The 25,039-nt window shown below is 41.8% G+C and overlaps 1 protein-coding gene across 1 annotated transcript in view; it reads right to left on the bottom strand.

Moving 5' to 3' along the window:
* Window positions 1–1,723: 1,723 nt before the first annotated feature.
* Window positions 1,724–25,039, bottom strand: part of ABCC1 (ATP binding cassette subfamily C member 1 (ABCC1 blood group)) — a 55,989-nt gene continuing 32,673 nt past the window's right edge. The window contains exons 17-33 of the mRNA XM_009948156.2: window positions 24,897–25,023; window positions 23,547–23,723; window positions 22,335–22,502; window positions 21,773–21,950; window positions 17,529–17,573; window positions 15,527–15,611; window positions 14,240–14,378; window positions 13,115–13,322; window positions 11,942–12,252; window positions 10,841–11,040; window positions 10,202–10,328; window positions 9,713–9,814; window positions 8,521–8,667; window positions 7,137–7,295; window positions 5,495–5,661; window positions 4,529–4,723; window positions 1,724–3,255 (exon numbers count right to left, since the gene is read on the bottom strand). Of these exons, the coding sequence (XP_009946458.2) occupies window positions 3,147–3,255; window positions 4,529–4,723; window positions 5,495–5,661; window positions 7,137–7,295; window positions 8,521–8,667; window positions 9,713–9,814; window positions 10,202–10,328; window positions 10,841–11,040; window positions 11,942–12,252; window positions 13,115–13,322; window positions 14,240–14,378; window positions 15,527–15,611; window positions 17,529–17,573; window positions 21,773–21,950; window positions 22,335–22,502; window positions 23,547–23,723; window positions 24,897–25,023 (2,644 nt within the window). The 3' untranslated portion in view covers window positions 1,724–3,146. The remainder of the gene's footprint in view (window positions 3,256–4,528; window positions 4,724–5,494; window positions 5,662–7,136; window positions 7,296–8,520; window positions 8,668–9,712; window positions 9,815–10,201; window positions 10,329–10,840; window positions 11,041–11,941; window positions 12,253–13,114; window positions 13,323–14,239; window positions 14,379–15,526; window positions 15,612–17,528; window positions 17,574–21,772; window positions 21,951–22,334; window positions 22,503–23,546; window positions 23,724–24,896; window positions 25,024–25,039) is intronic.

Below are 25,039 nucleotides of genomic sequence, written 5' to 3'. Positions count from 1 at the left end.
CCCAAAGCACCCATATGACACTGCTATTCCATATAGGTTCTGTGGGAAGAAAGCCACATTTGTTCAGCTAGCTCTGTGTGCAGTAAGGCTTAGTTCACGATCCTCATCATGCACAATACAATTTTGTTCAAGTTGCATCCAGACAAGATATTCATCATTTTTATGAGGTCAGACATTTGGAATCAGGATCACGAATCAATGCAGCAACAGCACAAAGTGACAGGTCTTTAGGGCAAACGGAAAAGAGCATCTACTCCAGAGCTGGGGCAGAACGGTTTGTGCTAGTAAGCGTATAAATATATAAAACTGGAAGAACACAGTGATGCGTATCAACAACCACATCATTGAAAAAGAACAAGACTGAAGCACACACAAAGTGCAGTCTTTTGACCCCTTGCTGCAGTATTTAGAAGGTTATCCTGCAAAGTACAGCATTTTGGTCACACAGTTCCCCAACTGATCACAAACGGCCCACGAATAGGACAGAAAACATCCAGTGACACTTTCCAGTGTACCCAGTTTGAGATTGCAGATGCAGTTTAAGTCATTCCTACACAGACAACCCAACTGCAGACATTTTACACAGCAGAAGCATAATTCTGCAAGTTCTGTATTTCAAACAAACCATGCCCCTAAGTGCAGTTCTGTTATTTTCAAAGGACTTACTCACATGAATACATTAAGGCTTGTAAATCTCTGTTAATTGGTGGGCATCACTTCCTCGAAACCGAAATCAGTTTCCACCAAAGTAAGAACTCAAGCAATACAGCTTCCTTTGAATTCAATCCCAAACCTGCAGAGCACTTGCATAGTCCCCGTAGTCCCCAGTAACAAGCTACACTAAACCCACAAGACTTTTCAAAGGTATTTGAAATCCCATCTGAATTTCTTCACTGGATGTTCTCCGCAGCTCTGCCTTGAGGAAGGCGTCAGTGGTAATTAGTTTGCACAGGCAAGGAAAGAGCACAGTGAGCTCTGCTGTCTGGTCATCCAATGCCAGCAGCCACTCTCCCCTTTCCTTCCCAGGGTTCTCCTAGGAGCAGGTGGAAGGTGAAGGATCACAGTGTTCCTGGAGGATGACAGTGCCCAAGCAGGAAAAGTCCCATGATGGCACTACCCACAGTTCCTCCTCTGGGTCTCCTCTGCAGATAGATCTGTCTTCATTTTAATGCAGCTGAGTAAAACAATACCAGCCACGCACCTTACCCAACAAGCTCATTGCTCTGTTGTGTACTCCATTCCTTACTAACCATTTGCTCCAATCTTTCTACCCTTCTGTCCATCACGACGCCATGTAAGTGTCAGGTGTTTTGGAAAAACAAAACCCTCTGCTCCTCCCCAGACTCCCAAATCACCCCTCTCTCATTCCATTTCCACGGAGGAAATTAACACCAAGCTGCCCAGGAAACATGGCAGACACAGGCCATGGACACCATGGGTATGACAAAGGTGCACAGCACCGCTGAATCCTGCTCTACTGATCCATCGGTATTACCTGGTCTGCTCAACAAACTGCAGTACTCAAAAGCGAAACCATGAGATTTGATCCAGCCCTACCACAGCACACCGTTATTTGCACTCAAGGTTTCTTACCCACCCTAACACCCCACAGACATCAGGCCTAGCAGGCTGGCTAGTCTAAGCAGTACCAATAACTTCTGTTTTCAAGGCAAAACCCTGAACCGATGAAATATAATATAAAGCAAGACATGACACATCATGGTATCTTTCAAATAATTTTTTACTGCAAGTTCTTTGCAAATATCTGTATACTCATTACAAAAAATACCAAAGGAAATTTCAGTCTATTCAATTTCGGAGAGTCATAATTTACAAAAAAATAAATAGCTTTAGAGTAAAGACAGTTGTCTAGTATTAAGGTCAGCAATATCATTCACAGAAGTCCATATTCTCAGAGTGCTGCATATTTGGGTCCGTCTGACCTAGTTTGTGTTCTTCCAGCATTTTCCTTTACAATAAGACTAATCAGAACATGAGAAAAGTAACTTTTTTCTTCCCACAGAAAACTGAACATTCGACATTGATCTTGAAAACCATACTCCAATTGAATTGTTAGACGCTCTAACACCCAACTTTAAAAAAGTAAAACTTTTTAAAACAACTGTACAACTGTAACAGAACAGTTTCCCACAAAATTTAAGAGTCAACAGCAGCAGCATGAAGGGCATGTTTCTTTGATATAAGGCTAATGGTCCTTGATGTGGCAGAGCTTCTATTAAAGCACAGAACTGCCAAAGCCAAGGGTATCACAATCATTGTCACTCTGAGCCTGCAACCTCTGCTCAGACAAATCCTCACTTCTCAGCCTAGTCTCCACAGGTGTAACCAGGATTCACCACCCAAGTCAGAATTCCTGAGTGAACTGGGTGTGAGATCAGGTACTGCATACTGCAGCACACCAACTACTGCACAAATTTGGTTTGGGAGTGATTGTCATTCTAGACATCCTTAAATACTGCTTTGAAGTTGACTGTGCTTTTTCACATCAGCACTACTGACATATTATAGTGAACTTGCTGCTATAGACTGTAAACACATTAAACCTTTAGGAGAATGCACAAAAGCATTAACCATGTACAGTAAATGCCATGATGAGAAAGTCTGGCACACGTGTTATTTCACAAGAAGAAAAATCTTTGGACTATAGTACTATATGCCACAAAATGTTCCAAGTGCATCCCACAACAGATGGCTCATCAAATGAGGAATCAGCAAACAAGCAAATAACTAGCATTTGCAAAAAAGTTTAAAAAAAAAAAAAAAGACAAAAAAAGAGGATGGGTTTCAGAACATAACAGCAGATGAAAAGAAAAAGCTCTTCTGAACTTTGCCGGTGAATTACTCCACCTTACATTTGAGCATATAATGACAGATTTCAGACAAAACTTAAGTCTCTGAAGTGTTCTGCACTGTGTATGTGCTTCTCCTAAGTCTGGCTAAAATCAATACTAAGCAGAATAAAGAAAGAAAAAGATTGCATTTTTATGTTACTTCCATTGCCATGCTCTGTCTGACTTCACTAGGTCTGAAACTGAACTGTGGAGTTCACACCAGCTCAGGGGAAGTTACAGCTCTCTGAATGTATCGCCTCCCTCTTCCCTGCAGGATCTAACCAAGTTCAAGTACTACACCAAGCCTGAATCTTTGGCCATGCTATAGAAAATGCCTTTTTCCTGAAGTAGGTGGTCTGGGCTACCACACTCCACCACTTCTCCTCTGTCCAGGACTAAAACTCTGTAAAACAAGGAGAAAAAAAAAGGGTCACAAGAAGATCCAGAAAGCCAATGAACACAGATGGGTAAGCACAGACAGACACTGACTGTAGTGTAGCTGTTACATGCAAGCACAGATAGCCCAGACTATATGAATGGGCAGCGGTTCTCAACTCTGTCCTTCCTGACCTCATTGCAGATGGTCTGTCTGGTCTATTTTTTTATGTAGCATGTTTACCCAGTCATTCACAGGCAGCTGGGAGACTTTTGACTGTGCACTGAGCCAGCCAGAAACTAGATGGCAGCACTCCTTGTCAAGGTGAGTGAGGGCCTGTAAAACCTTGCAAGATCTGGGGTAACCTTCCCATAATACTGCACTACATCAACTGCTGTTATACGGCTTCCGCTGACAAAATACAAATGCAGACATAGCTTAGGCACAACAAACATGCAACTGGACTTAGGAAGTTTACAAAGCAAGTTACCAGAGTCAGTAAAGTCAGCTCGCAGTTAAAACACTGCCTTCAGCTACCAGGCACTGCAGAGGTGCTCGCTAAGCCCTTAGCAGGTGGTGCTGCACGGTGTTACCCACTGCCGGGAATGAATTGGGTGTTCATCCGGTGACAGTACTGCTGGTGCTGGGCCTGGCACAGGCCATGCTCCTGTCTCTTATCTTTCACTATTGACAGCACAAAGAGAGGTCTACAGAAGTACACAAAAACCTTACCACTGGTCACTTACTGTCTGCCACTCTGTGATACAAAGGACGAGAGCTTAAAACTGAAATGATGAGACAAGAATTCTGCCCTCAACCACACCTTAACAAGGCAGCTGAGGATGAGGGAGGCTGCATGAACTATAACCAGAAGTGATGGAAAGAGAAACACTGAATCATCTTCAGACGAGTGCAGGACCTGCCCCTTTGACTCCTTATGCTGTCTGTGCCTAGTTCAGGGTATGAGCTCCGATGCTTCTTCCAACTGTGCCTGAATGAGGGGAAGACCCAGGAATAGACTGCTCTGCTCGCCTGCCTCTCCTTCCTGGTTTGCCTGGGCAGGAGTGGCACAACAGCAGAGCAACAGAGGGATCAGAGGAGCTCCTCAGGGCAAGCACAGCCACCGCAAGCCAGAACACACACACACTCCACCCATCGGAACAGGGACACCAGCAGCTCTGTGGCGAGGGAGCTAAAAATGCACTGAGTAAACATTTAGCTTACACAGAAGTGCTCATTTAAGTAGAACACAATACAGGTCACACATACCATTCTTCAAGATAAAAGTGGTATTATTTACCTTGTGTAGTCCATGATTGTATTCAGACGATGTGCTATAGTTAATACAGTACATTCTTCAAATTGAGACTTTATTGTTGACTGTATAAGCTTATCTGTTTCAAGATCAACAGCAGCTGTGGCTTCATCTAGAACCAGGATTTTGGACTTCCTGAGCAGAGCTCGTGCCAAGCAGACCAGCTGGCGCTGTCCCACACTACGCAGATGGGATGGGAAGGAGGGGAAAAGTCAGAACAAGTTTGCAATATTCATTTTGAAGCCTAGCAATTCCTTGTCCTAAAGTATAGGTGCCAAGAATCCACCAAAATAGGTAAGGTCGGTCTTACTACTTCACTGCAGAATATCTAACAGCATCTGAAACTACATCCCCCTCACAATGCAATAAGAGAATACATGACAAATGGTTTCAGCATAACTGCATTAGGCTGGTCCACTGCATCAATGCAGTGCTGAGGACTGGACTTCAAATGGCTCTTACAGACTGAACGTACATCCCTGTTATGGTGCAAAAAGCAAGCGAACAACTTCCTCAGAAAAAATTGCATCTGTTTGGCAAGAGCCATGGTAAGTTCAGAGCATCCACTATAAATAGCAGGCTGCTGCTACTAAAATTCTTTCCAAACTGCCCAAGCTGTCAGACCTTACAGCATTCTGAGTATTCCTGAAATTAATTTAAACTCACAAACTTGAATTTAAAACACGTTGAATATAACCTAGTTGGTCAATTGCCTGGTCATGCACTAAGTCTTCCCCAAGTCCCTCCCCAAATTCTAGTAAAGGGCAGGGCAGGGAGCCCCACACTGTATTGCTATTGCTAGGCTCTAGCTACATACTGTTCCCAGCAAGCTGTAAGGTTTCTGGAAGTGGAAAGTCTAGTTGCAGAGGGGAAGGCACACACCCCACCCCACCCCCTCAGTTTTCATTTAGCTCTTAAGGCAATTTTCATAAGCACAGGTCTTTGACATACCTGAGGTTCTCTCCACCTTCAGCACACTCATGATTAAGTTTATCAGGAAGGGATGATACAAAGTTTTTCAGGTGAGCCAATTCCAAAGACCTCCAAATGTCCTCATCAGAGTGTTGGTCAAAAGGGTCAAGATTCATACGCAGAGAGCCAGAAAACAATATTGGATCCTAGTCACAGAAAGAGGTAATTAACAATGTACACAGAACATGGCACGTGCTCCAAAAAAATTTCTTAAATAGTGAAAGGAAAACAACACATCCAGATGCAGTTGCAAGCAAGCTAATTACTGAATTTAGGAGTGAGACCTCACTTTTTCCAGTAACAGCAAGTTATTCTTCTTCACCCTTATTCCTTTTGGGGGCCTGACTTCTGCACCCTGCAGACTCTGGCACTCCAGACCTTTCCATGAGTCAGTAACTCATGAATCCAGGAAAAAAAAAAAAAAAAAAAAAAAAAAAAGGAAAACAAACCAAAACAAAACAAACCCCAGCCAACTTGCTTTTTACCAGACAACTAACTTAAAGAACAGGCACTCCCTGCCCAGCCTTCTGTCAGCAGGGACTACTAGATCAGCTTTTCTGTTCTTAGGGAACGACACCATCTGTAAATATTTCAAAAGTCTTCAGCTGCAGTATTAATGAAATGAATGCATTTTGTTCTTGGACATGGAGAAATACTACTTTGGAAATACTTTTGACCCAGTAGTGTCAGACTGATGCAGCGATCAAAAGGAGAAAGCAAACTCGTCCCCCCTAGATTTCCAAAAGAAGCAGTGCAGAAAACTTCTTACAGCGTGCTCGCTCGTTTTTGCCAGCATGCTGTATTGGTGATTCATATAAACACATTTTATGGTCTTTGAACCACAACAGGCAGGCAATAAAGGCTACACAGTAAGAACAAGACGACTTGAGACTTCAGTCCAGTGCTTTCAAAGCCGTATTTCCAAACATTTTGGATTATCAAACCCACAGTTGCTGGGCTAGACTGGGATGGTTATGTACTGGTTTCTGTGAGCGAACAGTACTGCATACATCGCTCATGAGATCCTGCCAAAGTCAGAATGCTTTGTACAAAAGCCCAAAGAGTGCATACCAAGCCTGAAACAGCAACACAAAATCCCAGTCTCTCACAACTAGACTATGCAGTAACTTCATTCCATTTCTAAGAAGAATGGAACCGAAATGAAAGTGGAAACTGATCTCTACAAAAACTCCCCTGAGGGCTCTCCACAAGTGGAAACGCTCAGACTTTACTTCCCCTCTACAGGCCAAAAGAGCAATGGTGCCAGTTAACTAAGGAACTTGATCAGGTGTTCAGCTGGGATCAGACCTCCCCATACAGGCTACACTGCCCACAGCATTTAAGTGATCAGCATGGGGTGCTGACGAAGCCCCTGAGTCCAAAGGCCAACGTTTTGCTTCCACTTGACAACTTGGCCATAGCCAAGCTCCTACTTGTCACCCAGCACAAGCAAATCGAAGCCAGTCTAGGAAAAAAGCTTGGTTTCAAGTCCATGAAAGAGCATGCTAAAATGACTCAATTTCATAGCCATAGGTCAGAAAAGGAGTAAATATCTTCTCCCCAGTGTATTACAGAAACCGCACTGTTATAAGTTCTGGTAATAGTAGGATTTCACACCTACCTGAGGGATGATGGTGATCTTGAACCGCAAGTCATGAAGCCCTATTTTTGCAATATTAACTCCATCAATAATAATTTCTCCTTCAGCTGCTTCATTAATCCGAAACAAACCTAAAGTAAGTGAGGATTTTCCAGCTCCTGTTCTTCCAACTATTCCAATCTGTTGTGAAGAAATACAGGAACAACTTACTCCATGAAAGAGTTAAAGCATTTCCAAGTATCTATCTGAAATCAACACATTTGCAGAAGGCTGCCATATTTGCTGGGCTATCAACACCCCAGAACAGCATAACAAATTGAGGCTGATCAAAGGGAAAGGAAAAACACTGGATATGGAAAAAAACAAGAACAAAAAGCAATAAAAAATTGTGATCCAATCACAGAAGTTTTCAGTTTTTCTAGAAAGGCAGATGGAATTGGGTAGAGCAGGCCAAGGTTTCCATAATCCTTTGTTTGGTTCATGCTTCACAGTTATAATTGCTGACTTTACATGTATCTTGCTTGATTTTATAGCAAAAATATACCAAAAGCACTCAGTTTCATACTGCACATTTTCCTTCCCAGATAGACTGAAGTCTTCACCAATTCTTTTCCTTTTTTTAAATAAACAGGAAAGATTGCTACTTTGGTTGGTTGATACATCTCTTGCCATCTGCCCTTTCCAACCACTCCTGAGGTAGTATTCTGCCCATATTTGTAGGCAGAAGTTGTGCACTCAGGAAAAAAGCAAATGCCTAGCTGGGTACCACAAATACGGAAGCTGGATAGTATATCTGTCTTGCAAGCTACCCTTTATTCTGCTGTGCAAGATCACACTATTATTAGACATCAGAGAATCCACACAGGACTGGGATGGGAGGCATGTGAGCACACATATGAGGAAGCAGCAGGAGAAACACACACATATCACCATCAGTTTGGCCAGATCCAGAGAATCTACTCTGAAGTCTCATTTTTCCCCGCAGAGTCTCTGCAACTTCTGCCTCACTAGATCAGGGCTTCCGCCCTCTACTTAGTAGCTTATTTTCTTGAGACTATAATTAACATAATCTCTCTGCAACCTGTACTCCTCTTTGCTTACTGCAAACAAATTATCAAAGTTTCCAGGGAAGGAGAGAGAAGACAGCATAAGCCTTGCTTCCTTATGAAATCAGACCAAAAGACACTTCACAAGCCCACATAATAGTATATCCCATGATGCAGGACCCACCTTGAAAAGGTTAAGAGCCCACTACATCTGCCAGTTACAGCCAGACTGGTTCTGCAGAAGCTCTTCTAGTTCTCAAGGACCCAATACACACTACAGAACAGGGTTAGACCTCTCTTTGGCTTATGCATGCAGAGTTATAAACAGTAACACTCTACTATAAATTCAGATTCATTACCTTCTCACCCCCATTTATGGTAACATTTATGTTTTTCAGAACCAAATCCAAGTCTTCTCGGTAACGTAAACCATAGCCTCGAAACTCAACCTTCCCTTCCTCAGGCCAGGTACTTGCTGGGACAGTGTGTTCAACACTCCATTCAGCCTGAAAGAACCACACAAACATACCCTATTAGTTCCTCCTTCAACTGGACATAGGCTCAGAGGATTCAAGGAAAGCAATCAAGAAAAATCCTTGTTAGTGTGTAACTTACAAAAGGAACGGTGACGATGACAGGAGGAGAGGGAAAGAGCTGCCCCAAGACAGATAATATATATGCAATGGTATATGTAGCCAAGGGCTTTGCTATCACAAGTCTCACTTGCTGGATAAACTTTCCTCTTACAACTGGCAGACTCATACAGGCAGCACTTATTCAGATAACCTGCTTGTACACCCCCACCACAGTAAGGAAACCATTAGGGAAGCCAGACATGCAACTAGAAGCATTTAACTGAGATATAAGCACTAAAATACTAACAAGCTGCTAAATAGCTGCTGCCTCAGCGTTCCACAGAGGTGGGAGAGGAGAGAACACACCCCATTGCATTCACTGCCAGAAAAAGGTTTTTAACTGTATAAACACCTGTCTGCTACCAAAACCTGAGGAAAAAAAATCTAGGAAGGGTCCTCATATGGTTTGGTTGCAAAAATAGTGACTCAAGTCAGGTTCAAGTGACTGGCGTGGCAAAGAGAAGCCACTGGGAACTCTGTTCTGTAGCCTAAAGGGGCACAACTGCAGATGAAATGAGTTGTTAGGTGATCTGAGCCAAAACAAAAAAAAAAGTAAAACCTCTGTAGCCCCCACACTGAGAGCAAAAGGAGAAACAAATTACAAAAACAATGTTTAAGCACTTCGGAAACCAAAACATTTGTACAGCTCCACTGCTCAGCCCAGGGCAGAACAGCACATTTCCTAGATAACACTGTTTAAGTACCAGTGAGTACAGGCTCAAAAGCACCCACAGGAGCCACCCGCTAAGATACAGCCTGTCCCTAGAGGGAAGGCACTGACAGTGCTAAGCTCTCTCCCGTCTCTCAGCTCAGAGGACATGTCCAGCTGCACTCCCCAACCCATTCAGCCAGGCTGCGGGCGAGACGTCGGAACAGGGCACTGACTTCTGCAGGTGTGGAAGACAACTCAGTGTACCTCCTTCTCCATTTCAGCATATTCTTTGACTCTTTCAACAGCAACAATGTTGGTTTCCAGCTCAGATGACATGCGAACTAGCCAGTTCAAGTATGCTGTAATCTGCAAGAAGAAAAGAAATCTAGAAGCACTTTACACTAAATATGTTACCTGCAATAAATAAAAAACACGAAACAACCAAAGCACTGCAAGTTCATGGAATGCATAAACACAGACAACATCTTGGCTAATCAGTGCTGGACAGGAGAAAAGTCCAGATTCCTTTAATATGCAGGGGATGAGTCATTTTAGCCAAATGCCCTCACAGAGGCAAGGCACAGAAGGAACTTTCCAGCATCTTTCCAGATGCTATTTGTACTTATTATTCTCTTCCTATGTTCCTTATATTAGTTTTCCCTCCAAAGCCATAGCAAGGTTCTGACTTTCTGATGCAGTCTTAAAATTCAGAGTTTGGTTTGGTTTTTTTTTTTTTTAAACAGGTAAAATTACCTGCAGCGAGTAGGACACTGAAAGGCCAACCAGACCTGCGCTGAGTTTGTTACGTGCAATCACTGCAAACAATGCTGCGAAGAGGACAATACAGTTCCCCACATACTCCAGACGGACAGCCAGCCACCTGCAAAACAGAAAAATGTAATGCATCTTTGCGGTAATTCACCCATAGAGCACTAGGAATGTAGCCAACCAGTGTTCTGTCACTTTCTGGAAATGGTAATATGGCATCCGGGTACTGCCAGTGACACAGGAACTGCAAGATATTTGAGGTTCTGCTCCAGCAGCATGCAAACCTAGAAGCATCCAGAATTAGTAAACCTTTCAGGTACATAAATTCCTGTCTTAGTTCAGAAAGCAGTTGTGGTTAACATTGGGATCAATGAATCAAAACTTTAAAAAAAAAATAAAAATTACCCAGAAGTAAGACAGGAACTCTCAGAAAGAGAGGAAATTCAGAAGTAATCTTAATTCCACCACAGAAGTTTAAGCAAAATATCTGTAAAACAGGTCTATCCACACAGACTTCCCTACCCTGGACAAATATGCTGAGAGCTGTGATTGATAAGGAGCACAGGCAGTAGAACCATGTCCTCCCTATATATACACTTTTCAATATTTCAATGCTGCTGTTACCTGTTTGCAACAATGCTTGGATAATAAGCTTTCTGATTTTCATCCACTTTCACGTCATTCTGCTTTATGAAACGATTCTGCTCCTCAAAGGCTCGAATGACACTGACTCCCAGCAGGGTCTCATTGAAATGAGAATATATAGGAGAACGACTGACAGATTCAAGGCGTTTGAGCTGGCGAGAAGTGGCCACATAAAATCTCTGCAAATCAGAGTACAAGAATTATGGTTACATCCAGACTGCACCTGAAAAGATAGAAGGAATCATAAAAGAGTTCCCTGCCATTTGGGCTGTTACAGATTCAACTTACACATGGGAACACAAGCCTTCTCCAACACTTTTAAGCCTAAAAAGACTATTACATACATTCTGCTATCCATAAACAACCGCCAATCAAACCATCTCATGCAATAGCCATTTTCTCTTCTTTCTCTTCTCTGCAAGCTTAGTTCAACAGTATAAAACACACACTTCACTGCCTTTAAGGTTCACTAATGGTGCCCAATAGGATTCATTAATTCAAGAGTCAAAACCCAGCTGCTTCTCTCCAATCTGCACTGACTCTGCTAGATTTCTAAGAGTAAAGCAAGAATGGATCAAGCACACCCTGCCTACACAAGACCGAAGTGAAATGCTGCCACTGTTCCTCTTGCTCTGTAACAATACACTGATAAAACAGGCACATCAGCAATGCACACACCCCTCTCTAAAGGCTACTCTCTTGTTTGGAAGGAAGTTTCAGAAAAGTCCATACATTTTCATATTTGGGCTCTGAGCAACAAGTCACAGAAAATTTGCCTCAAAGTCTAATAGTATTGTTATAAAGTCTGCTTCAGTATTAAAGGATGTATACATCTGCTGTATACAGCAGAAGGTATAAAGTATTATACCTTCTGCTCAGAAATCATTCTACACTTGACAATGGAAGGAAATGCTCTGCTAACATCAATTAATCAATAAACCATGCAAAGCACAGTCAGTCAAGCATGACCCAAGTCAAATGCATTAAATTCCATCTCATTGCAGAGTCAGAAAAGAACTGTCTTAAATAACAGAGGATGAGTGACTACTGGTCCCAGTGCCCCCAGGTAAAACCCCCTACCTGTACAAAGAAGTAAACAAGTCCCAGAGGTGGAATTATGACAGCAGCTATAGGTGTGGCCAGCAGAATGACAATACAAGCCCCAATCACATTAAATGTCGAGCCCATGAACATCTTGATGATTGGTGGAATGGTGGAGTCAATGGTATCTATCTCCTTAGAGAAACGGTTCACCAGATTTCCACTGGGTGTACGTTCAAAGAAACTCATTGGAGACCTGAGGACACTGTGCAGCAGGTTAAGGTGCAGGTGTCGTGAAGCAAATATCCCCCCTATTGACACAATCATCGAGTAGCCAAACACAGCGATACCTAGAAAAGAAGATTTGTATTTAACTGCTTCCACTTCTCACACAAAACATTTCCCTTCATTTTGTCATCACGTAGCATTAGCATATCTCTAGTACAATGTTTAGGAGAACTGGGGTTCACTACAGGCAGACTCAGCAATTACTCCAAGTAACAAAAAAAAAAAACCCAAACAAAGAGTGAAAATGCCACATTTCTCTCATGCAAGAAGTTGTCTTCATTACAAAATTTTGTGTAATATTTGATCACTTTCCTTGAGTAAAGATCACTGAATTTTAAGACGGCACTTAGTTTTTATGGAAGGATTTTTATTCTGAAGTGGGATACTCGGGGTGTTAGGTTTCACAGCAAACAAACATTGACCACAAAGAGGACACATAAAAAGCTGCTGAGCTGGCCTTCCTGTGGTGCCCTGGATGGACCCTCAAACACTCAGAGGAAACACCAGGCTACAAACCTCAGCCAGGCCGTGGCTGCAAGGGAAGCAGCATAGCCAGGGCCTCCTGTGACAAACTGTCCCTTTGAACCAGGCTAGCGCAGGTCATTTACAGGCCAAGGAGTCATTTCCTGGGTTAGACGTTTTGTCACCACCTACTGGCTGCTAGCCCTTGCAAACCACTTCCATTCTTGTTTTGTATGAATAAAAAGAAAACCATATTCACTAACTGAATAATTTCATAGGTTGGTTTGCTTGCTTTTTTTATTTTAATTCACTCATTTTTCATCTTTCTAAAAAGGGAAAAAAAACCCACACTCAAATCTTTAGCAAACTGCTACTGCAGTTCTGGGGACAGAAGGTCACCAAAAGCATTAGAAACACTCTGAACCAGCTAATCTTGAAATATGTAAGAAAGACCAAGCAAACCTTGAGATATTCCCAGTGCTCCATACACTCCCAGTCTGACATTTGTGTACTGCTGTGTCCCATTGATAACAGGATCATCTGTCCATAAACTTAGCCAGTAGTTGGAAGCCAGGGCAGCTACATGATTACATACAAAGAGGAAAATGCTCAAGAAAGAGATAAGGAGTCCAATTGCTTTCATGTACTCCCAGTACACTGTTGCCTTTACCTGAAGACAGAAGGGGAAAAAAAAAAAATTCAGTTTGCAGATTAAGTTTCAAAACCAGCAATCCCCCCTTCTTCAGCCCCTATTTAAAGTCAATATCCTTGCACCAGGCCATAAAAACACAACAGTTGCACTCTGGAGAGCCACTGCTTGGGAACACATGCTCCAAAGCGTTCTATGGAGACATGCCAAACCCAATATCCCTCCAGGGCACGCACACATCATCTTCCCCTTGTCTTCTAAGGAAAGGGAAGGCTAGGGAGAGAGCTGCCTGAAGCGACAAAGGGCATCAGTGGCAGAACCAAAAACTTCACTGAGAAGTTCCAGTTTTTGGCTGTCTTTTTACCACAAGATTATATAGCCTTTAATTAAATTCTTTCTCCACATGGCTTGTATCCTATGATCTATGTTTAACCAGAGGATTCAAGCAACACTGCTAGGAGGTGTAACTGCCTTTTTCCCAGGAAGCTCAGTCTCAGGTTTCTCAGAAAGCCCTGGGGTATCCTGGGATTAGACACTTGTGTCTACAGTGGAAACTTGGCTTAAATTCATCTGAGTCAATTCCAGCTCCTTAGACTGAAGGGCAGATTTCATTATTTCACCTAATATGTCACAACCTCTCTCCAAGAAATAGCTACAAGGTTTTCATTTCTTCTTTTAAATTTCGATGTGGTCAGGCCCATCATCCTAAGCATGAGTTTTGGGGTCAGCACTCTTTCTGCACCCAAACCTGAGGCTCAGTTTTGGGAGCAGAGGGCACAGCAACACTTCCATGAAGTAGCACACAACAAGCAGCAAGTCCAAGAATCCATTCAGACCTTTCTCATCTCAGTTACATGGTCTTTGGATACTATTTTCTTCTGAACCCTGTGGATTTTTCTGAAACAGAGTGTGCAGGAACCGGGAACTGGAGACCTTACCCTCCCAGTCTTTGCTGTGTCAGCCTCCGTCAGTTTCCAGGAATTCTTTTCAGCAAGCGGCTTCTGTAGCTCTGCTGTGCTGCTCTGGTGCTGTGACTTCCCAGTGTCTCTACTGTATGTTGAAGAGTTACTGAGTTGCCTGTTTGAAGACATTTATTTTTCAGTCTTAGTATGACACAAGCCAGGTGTTTACTTCATAGACTTCAACAGTCCACGGCTCCAAGTCAATGGCATACATTACTCTGGTGATAATCTCCTAACCAGTAATCAGCAGGCCAGTGGTTACTACTGCTTTCCTCCTCCTTTCGCAGTACATTCCTAATCCTCCCTGATGGCATTCCGTTCTCAAGCATCCATGCAAAAAGGGTACCCACAGTGGCACCAAAATGGGCAATTGTACTCCCAGGCACTCACTAGCTTCCAGAAACACAGTAGCTCTAGAGCACCATAAGAATAAGGCATAGATTATGAGATTGATTTGGGGAAGGTATAATCAGAGTGATTGCCTTTGGCCTCTCTCAAGCATAACAGCAGCTGTACTAGGTCAGACTAAAGGTCCACTTAGCCCTTCATCCCCTCTGACTGCAGTCAAATGCAGAAGCCTTCGGAAAGTGCATGAAAGCTGGACTGGCCAATACAATGCTCTCCCCTTTTCGAGAACTAAGCCCATGGTATCTTGCTACAACACAATTGTTTCTTCACATGGAAAGAAAAGCAGCACAAGAGCTCTATGTGTGCAGACATGCACGTGCAACAGTCTCTAGCAGCAACTGGAGTGGGACTGCAGCCTCAGAGGTTCGTATGCCCAGGTGCTAGCAATGGGGAGACTGGGATCCAGGAGCAGCTATTGGACAGACTGAGCGTCTGAGCCCAACTAGGGGAAGGACCCACCTTGTACATACACATATATTATAGTCTCACTAGTGAACCACCATCCTGCTCAGCCAGAGATGGGAACAGGATGAGGCCATTTAATGCTGTGTTTGTGTGGGTGCTCTCAGGGTCCGTGATCTGTGTGGCTGGCCACATATACATGTGGTACGTATGTACACTCGGAGTGCGTGTGCCTCCTCGGAGTACATCTTCAGCCTTGCTGCTGTGGGACCTAGAGCCATGAAGCAGCAGCAGCCTCACCTCTCAGGCTGATGGATCTGGCACGATACGTTTTTCTCTAACAAATACCATAAACACCAAATTACTGTTTGTCCCCGACTGAGTAACAGGATCGGGGGGGCAGGGAGAGGGCGGGGAGAGAGAAAGAGACAGACAGACAGATGGACTACACACCTATGCATCAACTTTCCAGGGGCTTCATTCAGAAGGACTCCATTTTCTAGAGGCTTTCCTTCCTTGCCAGATGGACTATTTGTATCTGGAGGGTGGGGTGGTGAGCAGTGGTGAAAAAGTAAACATGAAAATAGTAAGCAAAAAGATACAAAGCTTTCATTTCAATCCTAAATGCCAGGTGCTGTCCTAACGTGCAAGCAAAGGTGGGGAACACAAGTAAACATATATATTCTAACAGATAATTGACCAGGTGAACAAGTCAGCTCACTTCCACCCCCAAAAGGACCCATTGCCAGAGAAGTGAACATTCATTTTTCTATTTTTCAACCAAATGTAGGTCTGTAATTGTAGTATGTAACAAGGACATACTTGATGCTAAAGCATGCAATACCAAGTCACACTGTAATTCATTCTGTGGGAAAAAACCAAACAATCCAACCACTCCTTTTCAAACCACATCTTTTACACAGTTAACTATACATTATTTTTGTTTTAGAAAGCAATGAGAAGACATTCTAGTAAATGATGGAGTGAAGCTGTAAGAACAGAAGGCATGTGCCTTTGAGCCTTCCTGCAAAATTAAACAGGAAGCAACATGCAAAAGCCTGGTGTTTTTAAGCAACCATAGCAATCAGATTAATTTAAACAAGAGATCTTTCTATGAATGTAACTTTCAAAAAAAAAAAAAAAAAGTCATGTTATCCCACAATATCCTATTTGTAAAAAGATGTAGCACAAGAGACAATTGTCTAAAACACTTGACAAAACCTGTCAGCTTGAAATATTAAGCTTTCTCTGAGCAACATAATTCAGTGTAATACAATGCCATGAGTAAAACTTCTAGGTTCAAGTTAGGTCATTTAATAAAATGCCAAATGACTTTTAATAAAAGCCAAATGACTGACTCCTAAAAAATTAACTGTCAATTAAATGGAACTCTATTTTTAAGTATGAAAGTTAATTCAGAATTTGTAACAAATTTGTTTGCTTTTTAAAAGGTTTATGCAAAAAAATCCCACCCTCATCTATTCAAAAGAAATGCAGGAAAATTTGTGCAGATCTAGAGTCTTACGTTTTCATGGTTTTATACCAAAGCAAAATATATGCATAAAATAGTTCATCAATACATTAAGTGGAACATAAAGCTGTTCCCTCCTGTGTCTGCAAGCTGAACATTGGTTCATTACTCTAAAAACCCAAAGCCAAACTGTTCAGTGTGGTCTATAGGCAGAGAAAAGCAGAAAACGTGAAAAAGAGAAGAGTTTGATGCCTTAGTTCTTATTTTTATTTATACAAATGAGAGCAAGTCAATATGGGGCTCCAGGTAATGTTAAGCACTTGACAGCATTTCTTTTGAAAGGCTCCCATATGAAAACCAGCAAGCATTCCAGTGTCATACCGCTGAAGTTCCAAACCCACACAAACAAAACAAAAACTGCAAATAAACCATTCTGCCCTAACAGCCCTTAAATTTGATTTCACGTTGTAGGCTACAAAGATTTCCTGCTTACACTGTGTTTACCTCTTGAGAACAAAAAATGCTTAAGATTGCCATAGTAAATCTGGCATGTGCACCTAGGGCATAAGCTCACTAATGAGGGCTCTGTTGAAAAATGTGTCCAGAATCTATAAGAGGGCAAAGCTGCAAAGCACTGAATACACATATGAGGACAAAAAGGACCTTTGGGATTCAATCCTGAACAATGCCTCTCTAGTACACTCACTACACTCATAAGTCCAGGGTGCATCCTTAAAGTTCATTTAAAGCTTCCTCATGGAGGTGTTTCAGATAAAGAATTGCTGCTGATGAGTTATCTACAAGCTGACACACCAGCTGTTGTAGAGTCACACAAACAAGTATCATGCAAACCAAGCAGGTATCTTCTATTGTGCAGACAAAATTCATCAAATAATGATGCAATAGCTTATAAATAAACTGCAGCTACTTATATTACTCCAACACAAGCACTAATATAAAGCCACATGGCAAAAAAGCAGTTACCTGTTTCCAGAGGTTGAATCGTTCCTGCTAATGAAGGATCTGAGTCTAAAAGTATGTATAATTAACTTTTTCAGAACACACACAACCATTTTCAATCTTTACAAACATAAACACATCCAAGTAGCACAACTTAAACCACAAAGCCATAAATGCCCAAAACAGGATCAAATTTGCTGAAACAGACCTCTTTTTAATCCCAAGCCTCACAGACAGTCAAAAAAGACAACCTTGAGATAAAAGAAAAAATCCAAATCAGATGGCTACAATGAACAATCAAGAAGCTTCCTTTCTTTCAATGAAAGCACTAATGAAGAGATAATAAAAAAAAAAAGTTACCTTAAAGTGGCCTCATACGGAAAATGACAGAAAAACCTCACTATGTACAGGGAACTGCCACCTGAGTTTTCCCCAGAGGAGTAGACTTCATTCAAGAACCTTAAGAAAGTCCCTGACCTTAACATTAAATATGAAAAGCATGTTTTCAGAGTGGCAACTTTTGTCCATATGGCTACGTCTCTCCTCCCACAGCTCTCATTCTGCCTTGCTTTAGTCACACAACTGCAATGAGAGAAGGAGAGCTGTGGTAACACAGGTTTACTTAGGCCCATCTACTGTGCAGTCCCCAGCTGTCATCCTGCGTAGACAGATTAGTAAGAAATAGTAAGAAACTTCATTCATCCAAGCACCTTGATACCCTAACAGCACTCATCTTGAATGAGTATTTGCTTCTGCCATTTGGGGCAGAGACTGCAAATAGCTTTTACTTCAGGAGAGAGAAAGGAAAGTAAAACAAATTTAAAAGAAAGTCAGCTTATTTCCTGACAGACAGGTGTTTCCTGAATTACTGCTCAGGTCCAGACTCCACAATACCACCTGGAAAAGAGCCAACATATTTCAATAACTCTTGCCTTCTAAGAGTCAGAAAGCAGAGAAGCACCCAGCCATCCCTACAGGCATCATACAAGCTATCTGAACTATCCAACACCGCTATTAAGCTTAACTCAGCCTTGTGCTGAGTTAGAAAGAAACACAGCCACAAAATATAGGTATGCTGGGCTTTACTGGGAGACAGCGTGGATTGGGAAGGCAGAACCCCTTTCGTTGCAGATATGAAAGCCCAGCCCATAATGTAGAATTATTTTTTTATTACGAAATACACACTACCACCTAGTGTATAATACAAAGCTATTCAGCAAGGAAACTACCTTCCTTTCAAATTCAGCACTTCAAAAATAAATCTGATTTTTTTTTTTCCTCACTACAGCAATTGAGAAGCAATTTATACAGAGGCCAAGCAAGACCTTGCGAATCTTACTCCTGCACCACACTATCTTTTCCAGAGAGCAGATTTCTACTTTGCACAAGACAACAGCTGGAATTTGGGAAATTTAAGTCCACAAAATTTAAGGAAAAACCCAACACATTAAAATTGAATAGCTACAACTGACAGATCAAGACACTGTCTTTCAAGATAAGCAACACACGCAGATTGCTGAACTAAACCCTACAGTCCAGACCCTTAGCAGCTCTCGGAGTACTTTTACTCCCCTTTTCCTCCAAACCAGAGCTGAGTAAGGCTATTGTGCTGACAGTTCTCATACAAAAAATGAATTGAGTAGCCATTGAAAGGTCTTCCAGCTTTTTATTTGACTGCAAAGTCACAGAGCCAAATGCTGGGGAGACAGCCGTCTGAAGCACGGCCCACACAATGTAAACCAGATTTAGAATTACTAATTGTGCTGTACATCTCTATCTTTCAGGCACTGCAGTCAAGACCAAGGATGAAATAGACAAAAATATTCCAACTTTACAGTGCAGTTACACTTCCATGGAGCCACTTTTACTCCCCATAAACACTAAAAATAGCTCTAGGACAAACCAGTTTATGCTGAAGCCATTTAGAAAAAAACTCCAACAAAACCCCAACACCCACACATGTTAAAACAAAAATTAACATCTGCTGCATTAGTTCATCTGGGAGACAAGGGAAAACAGTCATAAGAAAGGTAATCTTAAGCTATTTGCTGACTCTATAGCAAGAGGTATTGCAGCAACAGCTGCAAGACTGGAGGGCAGCGGGTAATACACTGGATGACACCAAAAAAAGAAACGCAGTCACAGGAGTCAAGGGTACATCTGTGACTCCAGACCACTCTGCACAGGCAGGAGTATTACCGGTATCAGCAAGTCAGCCACACTAAATGCCAGAGAATGGAACAACTGCTAAAAGCAAGAAGAATTTGGATGCTTTTTCTACAACCTGGTAGGTCATTTTACATGTAGTTCCAGTTACTAGTTCCAGTAACTTTGGAGAAGATTACACACCGTAGACACAGTAAGGCACCCATTTCATGTACCACAGCTGAAAGCAGCAGCACTGCACACTGCACTCCCTGGGGCTGAGCAGCTGTTGCTGCCACCCTTGTCACTGCCCTCTGCATCAAGTAGAACACTGGAGAAGGGGGAGCTCACATCCCCTCTAAGCTATGCTGCAGACTCACATGGGGGCAGCTTTCTGGAGCAGGGATTTTTACCACACAGAAGAAACACCATGAAGCCAAGGATAAGAAAGGCAGCAGTACAGCACACAGACAGCAGGCAGCCCTCAGGAATCCCAACAGGAGAGAAGGGCTGGGAGGCAGTGGGGAGCAGAGTCACAGCCAAACCTCAGAGGACAGGTAGGAAGAAAGACTTTCCTACCCTTGCAGAAGCAGGATGTATTCTGGCCAGAAAGCATCAATCCATAATTTTCTATTTTGTGCCATCTTAAGTGTTTTCAGACACTGCCAACATGTAGCTTCAGACTTAAGGGATTCTCCTTTCTAAGCCACATGTCCAGATGCCCTCCAGCTAGCTCAGGCTGACTCCCATCACAGATTACTCTGTGTTTATCCAAGAACCTGTGATTTTTAATAATATTTAGTGATCCTTTACACATCTCATAAATATTATCTCAGTGAATCAGACAAATAATGCCCTTATTTTTCACTTTTTACCATTGGCAGAAGATCACTCAACCAAAACTGAGAAACAAATTTGCTGCAAATAGGCCAACCCTGTGATGTAGCAATCCTCTCCAAATCACCAGGGTCGTACTGAAGTGAAAAGTGCTTTTTATGAGTCAACTTCAGAAAAGCAATGCAAAAGATAAAGCACTGGTTCACTTTCCAAAAGAAGATGCAGTATTTAAACAGAACAGTAAAGTAGCTTAGTTTAATGTAAAGGACTTAAAAATCTACCATGCACTTGGAAAGGAGAGGAGACACAGGCTAAAAGAACAAGGCTATTAATGGAGAAAAATCTTTGTACAAGTCAACTTGTTAACTTTCTAGGGAAGTGCAGAGAATGTTAATTTGTCTCTGGAAGTCTTGTACACTGAAGACTGCAAGAAGTCCGACTGTGCCCAAAGTAGCTGCAGATGCACTCACAGAAAGTACATACAAGTTAGCCTGATTGTGCCTCCGTAAAATCTCTTCCCACAGTGCTTTTCACAGTGGGAGACCCCACCTATACAGCACTCACGTTTACAGACAGTGTCCACCCAAACCAGCATCCCACTCCGCAGAGTGACAACTGAGACATATCAAGAGACATCTTAACTGCAGTCAGCACAGTACTAGCACCCCTCATACTTTTCAGCATGAGCATATGGAGGAGTATCAGGAAATCACCACAGGCAAGTCACTGAAGAAAACAAGCTGGAGGCAAGAGACATAAGTTCCCTTATTAAAACCCAATACTGCAACCGTTGCAGGTAAAAAAAACCAAAAAAACAAAACTTAAAAAAAATCTAAAGTATATTCCTGTATCAGTGCAGCTCTACAGCTGTTCTGTAAAGCAAAAGCAGGAGTCAAGGACATCAGCTAGAAAAATGAGCTGCTTCTTCCTTTTCCTAATCCCCGAAGGAATCATCTGCATAAAGATGACACATCCAAATAAGCAAAGAAGGGTGTAAAAACCCCAGCTAGCCTTTCCTTGATCTCACAACCATCTGAATTTTGCTCTAAGTGACAGGAATTTTACTCCGGATCTGCTCCACATTTTCCTAAATTTTAAGAAAGAGCATGCATTTAATCTCAAAACCTTCAATGGCATCAAGAAATAAGCACCTCACCTATAGGTATATCACAAGAAATCATAATTCCTTTTAACTTTCCTTCCACTACTAATATTTTCGCTTTAACGTGACTCCTTTAACATGCCACACATCAGCTTATCCCAAGAGAACTTATCTGTAAGCTTACCGCTGTTCTCTATACTTTGTTCAGCATTAGCATATGTACGAAGAAACTCAGCAAAAGCCCCATCTTGCTTCAGCAACTCCTGGTAGGAGCCCATCTCAGAGATTTCTCCGTCAGACATTACCAGAATTGTATCCATTTGAGGCAGATAGTTGACTGCGTGGGTTACCAAAACCCGTGTCTAAATAGCAAAAGGAAAAAAAAAAAAAAAGTTTTCTAACATCTCAAATTAGTAAATACAATGGTTGAACTACTGCTCTTGCTGCTTGAATTCTGCATATAATACAGTAATAACAATGGACAGGCATGCAGCATTTTTAAGAAAAAATACTGTCCTTGTCTTGATTTTTCCATCAAAGAATTCTAAAGTACAGAAACCAACACACATTTCATTATAAAACCTTAGTGTTTTATAAAAGTCCTCTAAAAATCTCAGAATGATCCTTTCATTTTTCAGATGTTTGAAACATAAGTCTGAATATGCAACTTGACAAACTTGGAATCATTTGAATTCAGCAAAGAAAAACAATTATTAGTCTCTAGAGACAAGTATCTCATGACATACTTTATTTTTCAGGATTCCTTTTGGTCCAATAACTTTTTCAAAAATGTGTTTCCCAACATGAGCATCAACAGCTGATAAAGGATCGTCAAATAAATAGACATCTGCATTACAGTAAACCGCCCGAGCAAGACTGACTCGCTGTTTCTGTCCTCCAGACAAATTCACACCCTGAGGAAACAAGAAAACATGATCCTTTATTTACAGGTAATACAGTTTGCGAAGGACAGAAGTCATAGGTGGTTTATGGAAATTAGAGAAATTTCAGCATTGTATAAAACAGATCTCCATCACAAATAATTTCACTACCACAACAGCATGAGCAATGACAGTCAAAATCTTCTCGGAAGGAAGCACATATCTTAAGTTCTCACTGTCAGCAAGGGGCTAGTCAGAAAAAAAAAATAGCATTCGCTGGTCTTGCAATGCAATTAACCCAGATCGACCTACCTAACCCTGGAAATTCAGCAGCTACTTTTCTTCCCAGTATTTCTGCATGATTTAATCTGATTTAATAAACAAACTGTTCACACTCTACAATTTAGTTGGCCTGCTGACCAATAAGGAAGGTAAAGCTGCACCCTGGGCCTGTCAGTTGGTATCTATACCCACCTGTAACTAGGCAGCAGGCAAAGCACATATCACTACATATCCCTGTCTTCTGGAGAACATCAGCTTAGCAGAACGCCAAGCAGGTTATAGACACTTACCTTGCTGGCCACGTGGTCAGGAGACACCAAGTCCTGCTCCCACAGCAGAGCACTACAACATCTATGCAAGTTTCCAAATCCCACACTGCACATACTTTTGCAACTAAGAGAGAGTTTTGGGGTGGTGGTTGTTTTTGTGGTTTGTTTCTTGGGTTTTAGAGACTTTGGGGGGGGTTGTTTGCTTATTTTAAATGAAGCTGTAGCATTCAGAAGATTCTTCTCTTCCTGCTTCCATACATTTTTCTGCTGTATGACCATGACAACTTAGAGACAATTGAAAACTGTCATTGCAAGATGCTTTTGCATTTGTAAATGAGGACAGGTTTCCTCCCCTTTAAGGCTTAAAGACAAGGAAAACTTACTGTTCAACTTTGCCTCTTATTCTAGAGGATTTCTACTCTGAATATTTTAAATTCAATACAACTTCAAGATAAAGTAGAATACAAGTCATATGGCCTTAACTACAAGCAATAGCACTGTTATGGTACAATGAGTATTTAAATACCTTTTCTCCTATTTCTGTTTTGTCTCCAGTAGGAAGAATCTCTATATCAGGCAGCAGTGCACAAGCCTCAATCACATGTTTGTACCGGTTCTCATTCATCTCCCTTCCAAAGATAATGTTAGCTTCCAGAGTTGCATTTTGGACCCAGGCTTGCTGAGGAACGTAGGCTACTGAGCCCTGCAAGAAAAATAAAATGTCTTATTCAGTACTTTAGACTAAAAGTCTGCACACAAAGTCAAAGCACAGCAGGGCTTTGAGAAGTAGGCAGTGCTAATCACATCACAAACTGCCTGTGGTCATTTCAAAACTGCATGAAGTAGTTCTTGGGCTACCACCTCCTCCAAAATTTTATTTTTGTAATTCTCTCTACAAGTGAGTGTAACAAAGTGCATTGGTGGAAAATACAGGACTTCAAACAAAATATGATTCTCTAACATAAACTTGGAGGAAACATTCGTTTAGAGAATATGTTTGCACAGTTACTGAATGTCAAAAGTCATTAGTTCTTTCATATAGTTATAAATTATGTTCTGCATAAAACAATCTGGAATACAAGTGTTTAACAAATGCATCCCTGACAAGAGATTTCTGCAGTAAGTAGGGGAAGTAGCTTTTATGTAAAAATCACTTCAAAGGAAGATTTTGAACTACTGCAAAGTATTTTGCTTTGAAGATTAGTTCTGCCTTCTCTTTCTGCACAAATAATCAGTGATTCAGAGCTCATCTACTTTATTTTTCCAGAACAATTTTGGAGGTGACCACATGTGCATTCTTTTAAATGCAACATATTTGTTTTGATTTTAAAATAATTCTCTTTCCGTACATTACAGCAGCAGCAAAATCCAAAACAAGGACTTTTGACTTGATTACTTACTCACTTCCAGGTAATTTTTCCTCTGTGAGTATTGTGCAACTCTGATGTCTAAGAAAGTACAAACTACAATAGCAGCTTTTCCCGTGTTTGGGTATCTGGGTGTACCCTCTCTCCTTGTTATTCTCTGATGTCTAGGAAGGTATCAACCAATACTGCTCTTCCTCAGGCTGGAGTATGTATAACAGGGTCCCCCCATACCTGGCTGCCAACTCACCAAAATACTTATCTTGGAGACCTCCATCATTCTGTCTATTTGGCTAAATCTGAAACCAACAGATTTAGAAGTTGTTGGGTGGAGGCTTAACAGGCAATTACACAGAGTGCATGCTAAAGCACATACATGACTTGCCAGGAAATCAGGCTAAAAATGCCTTCATTTGAAAGGTTATCTTTTCCCCTCTTCACACCACTTGGAAATCTAGAATCCCTCTGGCAATACCCACAAATAGCTGAACAAATCTTCAGACACATTGCACCTTGACCACCACGTAGCCTTCCTTTTTGTCCATCTCCCCGAGTAATGCAGACAGCAACGAAGACTTTCCACAGCCAACTTGACCAACAACAGCTACCAAGGAGCCTTCGGGAACAGTGAAATTAATGCTGAAATAAAGTGCAC

This window comes from Leptosomus discolor, chromosome 14 (assembly GCF_034619465.1).
Source record: "Leptosomus discolor isolate bLepDis1 chromosome 14, bLepDis1.hap2, whole genome shotgun sequence".
Taxonomy (NCBI): domain Eukaryota; kingdom Metazoa; phylum Chordata; class Aves; order Leptosomiformes; family Leptosomidae; genus Leptosomus; species Leptosomus discolor.
The sequence above is the reverse complement of the archived record's forward strand: the minus strand, read 5'-3'. Positions and strand labels throughout refer to the sequence as shown.